The sequence below is a fragment of the Lipotes vexillifer genome, unplaced genomic scaffold (genome assembly GCF_000442215.2).
Source record: "Lipotes vexillifer unplaced genomic scaffold, Lipotes_vexillifer_v1.1 scaffold611, whole genome shotgun sequence".
NCBI classification, from domain to species: domain Eukaryota; kingdom Metazoa; phylum Chordata; class Mammalia; order Artiodactyla; family Lipotidae; genus Lipotes; species Lipotes vexillifer.
The window spans coordinates 84,889-93,063 of record NW_006785619.1 but is presented as its reverse complement, the minus strand read 5'-3'; the positions used below and the strand labels follow the sequence as shown (position 1 = coordinate 93,063).

General features: G+C 54.8%; 2 protein-coding genes across 6 annotated transcripts; one reads left to right on the top strand and one right to left on the bottom strand.

Annotated features, from left to right (window-relative positions):
• Positions 1-225: 225 nt before the first annotated feature.
• Positions 226-3,314, bottom strand: SLC25A11 (solute carrier family 25 member 11). 4 transcript variants are annotated; one of them, XM_007457704.1, is made up of 9 exons: positions 2,971-3,112; positions 2,218-2,370; positions 1,928-2,134; positions 1,651-1,741; positions 1,479-1,569; positions 1,293-1,392; positions 1,161-1,212; positions 864-1,024; positions 401-585 (listed from the first exon to the last, which is right to left on the bottom strand). In XM_007457704.1, exons 1-8 carry the CDS (start codon positions 3,063-3,065, stop codon positions 869-871), a joined length of 945 nt encoding a protein of 314 aa, XP_007457766.1. In that variant the 5' UTR covers positions 3,066-3,112; the 3' UTR covers positions 401-585; positions 864-868. The 4 variants fall into 4 exon arrangements, with proteins under 4 accessions (XP_007457765.1, XP_007457767.1, XP_007457768.1 ...); XM_007457703.1 differs by having other exon boundaries at positions 226-1,024; positions 2,971-3,314; XM_007457705.1 differs by having other exon boundaries at positions 226-1,024; positions 3,004-3,314.
• A 338-nt stretch (positions 3,315-3,652) lies between these two features.
• Positions 3,653-8,051, top strand: RNF167 (ring finger protein 167). 2 transcript variants are annotated; one of them, XM_007457700.1, is made up of 9 exons: positions 3,653-4,155; positions 4,240-4,320; positions 5,568-5,693; positions 5,799-5,886; positions 6,076-6,166; positions 6,396-6,501; positions 6,644-6,737; positions 7,380-7,460; positions 7,541-8,051. In XM_007457700.1, exons 1-9 carry the CDS (start codon positions 4,072-4,074, stop codon positions 7,837-7,839), a joined length of 1,050 nt encoding a protein of 349 aa, XP_007457762.1. In that variant the 5' UTR covers positions 3,653-4,071; the 3' UTR covers positions 7,840-8,051. The 2 variants fall into 2 exon arrangements, with proteins under 2 accessions (XP_007457762.1, XP_007457763.1); XM_007457701.1 differs by having other exon boundaries at positions 3,778-4,155; positions 7,383-7,460; positions 7,541-8,048.
• The last annotated feature ends 124 nt before the right edge of the window (positions 8,052-8,175 follow it).

Sequence of the window (8,175 nt, the reverse complement as noted above, 5' to 3'; positions counted from 1 at the left end):
TACAGCCCACATCAAGCCTCCAGGCTCTGGGGGCCCGGCTCCGTGCCCACTCTGCCCCCGACAGGTCAGCCTTCCCCTCTCAGACTCTATTCCCTCCCTCTTCAGGCTGCAGAAACAGTCACCCGACCCCAGAGATTTTTCCTGGGGATTACATGAGACGACCTGGGCGTCTGTAGTATTCTTGAGCGAGGGGCTACGAAGCAACACACAGGGCCTGGAGTTTGGGTTTTTCTCACCCTTCAGCTGCTGCAACGTGACTGATTTACATAACATTTGCATAAAAACAGCGGGTACTTTTTCTTTAATAACTTTTTTTAAAAACTCCAGTTCCTGTTCTCCAGGGGCATCCGCTTCTTTGTCCAGTCTCCTCCCCCTCCTGCGCCCACAGCTCTCCAGATCTGGGGGTGGTGTCATCAATCCAATTTATTGATTACGTCCTCAGTGAGGTGGAGGAAGGAAGGGCCATGTCCTCCCACTGCAGACCTTTGATCATCTTGACAGCTTCGGCTCTCTCCTGTCCCCTCAGCTCTGCCTTGGTTTCCCCACTGAGAAGGGGGGCCTTCTGCTGTACTATGTGCCCTGAAACTACCCAAGAGGAGGCCAGAAATCTGCAGGGAGCTTCCCACCTCCGTGCAGGGCACAGGCAGGGACAGAGAGATCATGATGATTAGGGCAAGGAGGGCGAGCTGGAGCAGGGGCAGGACAGACCAGAAGTCCCTTATCACAGAGGAGGGAACCATACTGTGGAGGGAAAATAAATAGCGGGGCCCAGGGCAGCAGAGTCTAGGTCCCCTGGGGGGCACACTGACTGGAGGAGCAGCGGGCGAGTGGGAGCCCCGGCACAGCGGCTCCAGGCCCCTCGCTCGCCTCAGCCACTGAGGAAGAGACGCTTGTAGGCCTTGTTCATCTGCTCCAAGAAGATGAAAGTGAGGACAGTGTGGGGACCCAGGCGGGCATAGTATGGTGTAAAGCCCTTCCACAGACTGAAGAAGCCCTCGTAGCGGACGACCTTCACCAGCACATCCTAGACAGCCAGGCAGGCACGGCACTGAGGTTGGGACCTGGCCTCTGGGACCCTCTTCCTCTTACCCAGCTATCCCCCACCCCCACTCCCAGGGCATCCAATCCGGCAGCCCAAGCCCCTAGCCCTGCTTCCTCACCAGCCCGTTCTTGTATTCCGGCTTCCCGTCAATCATTCGCATGTTCTGGATCCTGAAGGAGAGGAGGCAGGGGCATGAGAGACACAAAGAGGGCTCTCCCGTCGTTCTCCAGGCCCAGGTCTGCATACTCACCGGGTCTTGACAATGTCCACAGGCATAGAGGCAGCAGTGGTGACCAGGCCGCTGATCATGCTGGCACAGAAGTGGCACAGGATGTTGTCAGAAAAGTAGCCTGGAGGAGGCAGAGCAGGGGGTGGCAGTCAGCTCTGAGCTGGCCCAGGCTAGGCTGGGAGCTGAGGGCCCAGCTCTGGGTCTCACCTGAGTCCAGTAAAAACTGCTTGGACTGGGAGTAGGAGGCGAGCTGGGCAGCATTGACGACGACAGCCCGAGCCATGGTAGGGATGCAGCCCTGGGGTGGGGGGGATGGGGGAGAAGTCAGAAATGCCCAAGACCTGACCCCATATCCCCAGTCTCCAGCCCCTTCACTCACCCTCCATAGTGTAGGGACGCCCTCTTCCCGGGCAATTCGAATCAGGGCATTAAACACGTTTTTGTAGCCACGGCGCTGGTCAGCTGGAAGCCTGGTGGGAAGGTAGGGAGAGGCCAAGTTTGGGATAGACCACCCTGCCCCCACAGGAGCAAAGAAACGGAGGCCAGAATGCTGTGAACAGGTGAATGCTGTGCTCTAGATCTAGAATAAGAAATCAGTTCTTTCATTCTGGATTCCAGGGAATGGGGCTGGGGACAGGCTCAGACCTGGAACTCACCGGCCGTCAGCAGTCATGCGGATAAGAGCCACCTCAGCTGGTGTTCCCACAAAGGCACCAGTTGCACCTGCAGTCATGCCAATCAGGGCCTTCAGCAGAAAGCCAGGGGGTGTACCATCAGCCCCAGTCAGGCGCTCAAATAGCACGGTATAGATACCAAGGCGAGTAGTGGTATAGGTGGCCTGGCGCAGCAGGCCAGCTGACAGTCTGGGGAGCGAAGGAGTCAGTGCATCAAGCCAAAGTCTAGAGCTGTCAACCCACACGCTACCCCCATCCTTTGGACCCAGTACCCGGTGTAAATGCCCCTCAACCCTTCTGCCCTCAGAATGCTGGTGAGGGCATGGAAGCTGGTTTTGTACTCTCGTGTCTTGGCTCCTTCCCCACTCAGCTGCATCCGGTTCTTCACCAGGTCCAGGGGCTGCACAAAAACTGTAGCTCCCATCCTGGGGGAAGACAGGGGTGGAGTCAAGAGCTAGGTGGCCCAGATCTACCAAAGCCCCCTGGAGCCCGGCAACAAGAGATCACAAAGGGAAGGGCCTGCCATGCGATTGACTACATGTTCAGGAGGCTGGTGGGCATGTGTACAAGAGTCTCTGCGTGTACCAAGAGCAATGGGTCTGAAAAGTCCAGCGGTCCAGTAGGTGCCATGCAATGAAAGTGTTCCATGCAGCTCCCAGGGTGTCAAGCAGTGACCGAGAGATTGCATGCAGTCCGACCCAAGGAGGAGAGGTGGGCATTCATGACCTGGGACTCCACGTAATCCAGCAGGAGCCATGCAATGACCTGAAACCCCAAACAGCCCCGGAGAGCCAAGCAATGGGTTGGGAAACTCTGGTGGCCCGGCGGGGGCCGTGTATGCAGCCCAGAAGGGGCCCTGCGATGGGTGAAAAGATCCTAGCAGCCCATCAAGGACCTCGTAATACGATGGGGACAGCAATGACTCCGTGTCACCTCGGTTCACTGCAACACAACCAAAGAACAGGGCCCGGTTCCTGGCACCCGTCCCTGCCTCCTCCTGTCCCATCCCTGGGGCCTGAGCTTACCCGGCCAGGCCCCCAAACAGGAACTTGACGGACTTAGGGGAGGTACGGGGCTTCCCGTTCACCCCACTAGCCCCGGGACTCGCCGTCGCCGCCATCGCCACTCAAGGGCCCTCGGCTCCCGGACCCGTGAGCGCGCGGCCCCGCTCGCGCCCAAGGTGACACCGCGCGCGCAACAGGGGCGAGGGCGCGCGCGCACGCCCCGGCGCTCCAGCGCCAGCTGGAAGTTGGCGCAGGCGCAGGCGCGAGCGCAAAGGCGTCCGGGAGTAAGGCGGAGCTGAAGGAGGAGCTTCAAGAATGGGTGAGGGGACGGGGTGCAGCTATTTAGGCAGCCAGAGCATAGGTGCAATTTTTATCGAATTGGAGTCGCGGGAAAATCGAGAGGAGGGTATTTGAAGATCTCGCGAGATCGAGTGAGTTAGACTAGCCAGAGTTAGGCGGTCTCTCGCGATAGATACAGGAAGCTGTCAGCAGGTGGGAGGGAGTGTGGTGAGGACTCTCGCGAGACTTAAAGGTACGGCGGCGGCGGCCAGAGGGAGGAGGAGAGTTTTGTAAACCGGAGAGCTGAGGGATCCCGGGCACTAGCGCGGAGAAGCGACTAAGTCGTCTTCTGGGGCCTCGGTGCTCCTTTCATCTCCACAGGCACTCCCTCCACCTCTAACCTTTCTTTTAATCGGCCTTTTAGGACCGGAAGTCCTTCGTCTTGAGCGTCCATTGCTGGAAGCGGCCTGACTTTCTTTGCCGGAAATCCTCTTCCAGGGGATGGAAAGACGGCCCACCTGGCCGGAAGTCCCACCTCCTTGAGATCCCCCACCCTTCCAGAAGTTTTTCTGTCACCTGTGCTTGCCTCCGTCCCCTTTCCCCGTATTATTCCTGTACCAGAAAGGGGTATTTTTGGTGTCTCCCTCCCAGCTCCATTAAACGGGTTGGCTGTCTCACTCCCCGAGTCGGGGGTCCTTCCCCGCGCCCCCATGTAGCTGGGAAGTAGGACCTGGGGGTGGTTGGACCCCTGGGATCCTGAAGGAGGGCAAGAGAGGGCGCAGAACTCCGTTTCTGCTCCTATTATCGGGACGCGGCCTCCTCCGCCTCTCCCCTCCCGCTGCCATGCACCCTGCGGCCTTCCCGCTTCCTGTGGTTGTGGCCGCTGTGCTGTGGGGAGCGGCCCCCACCCGGGGGCTCATTCGAGCGGTGAGTCTGGGGGGACGTTAGGGGAAGGGCGCCGAAGGGAGAGGTTGCAGGCTGAAGGGCAAACATGGACTCTTTTGTCCGCAGATCTCGGACCACAATGCCAGCATGGACTTTGCAGACCTCCCAGCTCTCTTTGGGGCTGCCTTGAGCCAGGAGGGACTTCAGGTGATTTTCTTCCCTCTTTCCTGTTTCCCTGAATTCTCCCTGCTGGGTAGGGGTTGAGGAGCCTTTCTTGGGGGAAGCTGGAGGTAGGAAGAGTCAAGTTAGGAACTAAGTGCAAGAACACATCTAGTGTGGTGGAATCCAGAATCTGGAGGGAGAATACAAAGTCTACTTTTAGAACTCTGAGCCTTAGAAGGGAGACTGAAAGTGGACTAAGATAAAAGGCAGGACGAGTGGTGCCTATCAATAGGGTCTCTAGAGCCAGTTACTGGTTTTATGACCTTGGGCAAATTACCTGAGCCTTAGTTTGTTTTACTGTAAAATGGGATAATAATAGAAGTTATCACATGTATTATTGTGAGAATTAGATAAGCAGTTTTGTAGTAGTTTTTCACAAAGACTGCCACATAGCAAGAACTCAGTTGGGCCATAGATATCAGTATAGTTGTTGTGAGATGGGTAATTGGAAAATTAAAGGGAGGTGTTAAAAAAATTCAACTGAGTAAATTTTAAAGCTCTTAATGGCTTTTATTTAATGACCCATGAATCAGGCAGCATTCCACCTAGCAGATAGAAAGGATCTCTGAAGAACTACAGAAAATGAAAGACTTATAGCCAGAAGGGGGTGGTACAAGGAAGTTATACTAGCAAAGATTTGTCTTTGCTAGTGGCAAAGATCTCCTTTCTTTAGGGGACTGCAGGGGTCTACCAGGCAGATTACCTCCCTAGTGCTGACCAAGTAATTCCAGATAGAGTGGTTTAAGATTCCATTCCTGGGGGAGGCTAAAATTATAATTAAGTATTGAGTTTGGTGACATGGGGGTCAGCACAAATAACTCCATTTGGGTTTGGTCTTGTGTTTTTTTAAACAGGGTAATATGTTCCTTAAGAGTATATATTAGAGCAGGGAACGTGAAACAACTTGAGAAAGTGATGTGGATGAATGGAGAATTGAATTACAATCAGTGGGAAACTGGAAGGCAAAACAATTAGCTAGGAATGTGGAGTATATATTAGCTCATCTGGGAAAGGGAGAGGGATGATGGAGGGTGTGGTAAAGGGATGTTGTTTGATGTGATTGCATCTTCAGGAGGCTAAGAGAAGAGGTAGATGTCTGACTTTGGTGGGATGCTCAGACCCCAGTGGGCTCAGACCCCACTGACCTGTGGGGGCCATTGTGCTTGGTGGGACCTGTGGGGAGCAGCACCTAGGGAGATGAAATCCAGCTGTTGTTTGCTTCTCTTCTCCAGGGCTTCCTTGTGGAGGCTCACCCAGACAATGCCTGCAGCCCCATTGCCCCACCACCCCCAGCCCCGGTCAACGGGTCAGTCTTTATTGCACTGCTTCGAAGATTCGACTGCAACTTTGACCTCAAGGTTGCTGAATGTGGAGTGGGAGCTGGGAGGCTGAGGGTAAAAAAGGCACCAGGAATGAAAGGTGGCAAGGCCCATGATGGCTCCTTATCTGCCTTGTTTCCCTAGGTCCTAAATGCTCAGAAGGCCGGGTATGGTGCAGCTGTGGTACACAATGTGAATTCCAATGAACTTCTGAATATGGTGTGGAATAGTGGTAAGGTTGGAGGATCTGGACAGCTGGGTTTCCAGTAGAGCTCAGACTGAGAGATGGCGGGAGGGCTGAAGCCTTAGGGAAAAGAAATCAGTCCTTTAGGTGGAATGGGGCAAGAGAGTCAAATGCCAGGGTTACCAAAGGATTCGTGTGGCAGGTTGGGTCCCCAGTGTAATGCCCTAATCCCTGCAGAGGAAATCCAGCAGCAGATCTGGATCCCGTCTGTGTTTATTGGGGAGAGAAGCTCCGAGTACCTGCGTGCCCTCTTTGTCTACGAGAAGGGGTAGGACGTGTTCCTCCTTCCCACTCTCCCTTCAGCACTTCCATGCCAACCTGGAGTCCAAGCCTGTGCCCCAGCCATTCAGCCTCAGGCCCATCATGCTCTGCCTCTTGGTACTTTCTTCCCATCCCCTTCCCCCTTCGTGGGCCCTGTCCAGAGCCAGTTACTCTGTCCCTCTTCCTTTGTCCCTTTGCCTTTCCTGCCCCTCTGATACTCGTCTTCCTTTTCCCAGGGCTCGGGTGCTTCTGGTCCCAGACAATAGCTTCCCCTTGGGCTATTACCTCATCCCTTTCACAGGGATTGTGGGACTGCTGGTTTTGGCCATGGGAGCAGTGATGGTGAGTAGTTCAGGGACCAAGACGGGAAGAGCTGAGGCCTTTAAAGCCAGACTGGCTCTGGGGTTGCAAGATAGGGCTGGTTTGTACGGGATTGTACAGATTTGTTCTCTAAGACTGATCCATCCACCCCCCCTTTCACCAGATAGTTCGTTGTATCCAGCACAGGAAACGGCTCCAGAGGAATCGACTGACCAAAGAGCAACTGAAACAGATTCCTACACATGACTATCAGAAGGGTGAGGAGGGCGGAGGAGAGCAGGCCTTTCCCACTATTTCCCTGGTTCTGAAGGAGTTGGAGCCCAGGAGAAAAGAGGCAGAGATGGCAGGGAGGTGTCAGCTTGAGATACCACCTTTGCTCCTCTTTTTACGCATACGTACAATGAGGACAGGACAGAATTAGAGCAGGAAATGGAAAGCAAAAATGATTAAATGTAATAGTTGGGGTTGGGGGGGTGGAGGACCTTGCTCATAAGAGAGAAGGTGGAGAAAGCAGAAAAATGGAAGGAGTGGGGAAGATCCCGCCAGAGAAGGCAGACACAGGTAAGGAGGGGCTGGGTCTTAGGCACTGGAGCCTCCAGTGCCCATATAAGGCTATGGCAGAAGCTCTGCCCCATTTCTGCTCCTCCCACCCCCCCCTCTCCAGCCTCACACCTCCCCCCAAAAAACCCACTTCCCTTCTTACCTCCGTTTCTCTTTACTTGTTCTAACCCCGGATTCCTCATGTTCTACCCTGTTCCAGTCTCAGCTCTTCCAGTGGCTCTGTAGAACCAGAGAAAATAACTTTTGCAGGGTTTAGCTCCACCACAGGCCTCCCAGAGTGAGTTCTTGTGGGCCCTGGTCCAGGATGGCTCAGTAAAAGAACTTTCTTCTTCCACCAGGAGACCAGTATGATGTGTGTGCCATCTGCCTGGATGAATATGAGGATGGGGACAAGCTGAGGGTGCTCCCCTGCGCTCACGGTGAGGCCTTCACTTCCTGTGCCCGTGCCCCCACCACACACCAGCAGGCACCATGCGCTTCACCTCCTTCCTCTTGGCAGCTTATCACATCCGCTGTGTGGACCCCTGGCTCACTCAGACCCGGAAGACCTGCCCCATCTGCAAGCAGCCTGTCCATCGGGGTCCTGGGGATGAGGAGCAGGAGGAAGAAACCCAGGGGCAAGAGGGTGACGAGGAAGGGGAGCCAAGGGACCACCCTGCCTCCGAACGGACCCCACTTCTGGGCTGCACCCCCACCCCTCCCACCTCCTTTGGTTCTCTAGCCCCAGCTCCCCTAGTCCTTCCTGGGTCTTCCACAGATCCCTCACCCTCTACCTCTGCAGCTGCCATCCTGGTCTAGTAGTCCCCTTTCCCCTCCATCTCTGATGACCTATTTGCACAGCTCTTCTTCCTCTCTGTGGTCTTCTACGCTGAGGGATAGGAGACAAGGGATAGGAGTCGTTTCCCCCCCAGGTTTCTCCCTTACCCAACTCTATCCTCTTGAAGGGGTTGGGAGTACAAAGGGATGGGGTTTTCATTTATTGGGTTAATAAAATTGTTTTTGTGGACTAAGGGTGAGATCATTCTCACACAGGTAAACTTCTTACCCTTTTGGGGCATTGCCCCTTTCTGCCATATGGGCAAGGGGGAGTGCTGGGAGGCTAACCCAGTCTTTTTTTTTTTTTTTTTTTTTTTT

Excerpts from the sequence above, each read along its gene's own strand:
- RNF167 (XM_007457700.1), top strand. The coding sequence starts at position 4,072 with ATGCACCCTGCGGCCTTCCCGCTTCCTGTGGTTGTGGCCGCTGTGCTG. Across the intron at positions 6,502-6,643 it reads TGGCCATGGGAGCAGTGATG|ATAGTTCGTTGTATCCAGCA; the intron begins GTGAGTAGTTCA and ends CCCTTTCACCAG. Across the intron at positions 6,738-7,379 it reads TACACATGACTATCAGAAGG|GAGACCAGTATGATGTGTGT; the intron begins GTGAGGAGGGCG and ends TTCTTCCACCAG.
- SLC25A11 (XM_007457703.1), bottom strand. The coding sequence starts at position 3,065 with ATGGCGGCGACGGCGAGTCCCGGGGCTAGTGGGGTGAACGGGAAGCCC. Across the intron at positions 2,371-2,970 it reads CTGTTTGGGGGCCTGGCCGG|GATGGGAGCTACAGTTTTTG; the intron begins GTAAGCTCAGGC and ends GTCTTCCCCCAG. Across the intron at positions 1,570-1,650 it reads GCGTCCCTACACTATGGAGG|GGCTGCATCCCTACCATGGC; the intron begins GTGAGTGAAGGG and ends CCCCCACCCCAG.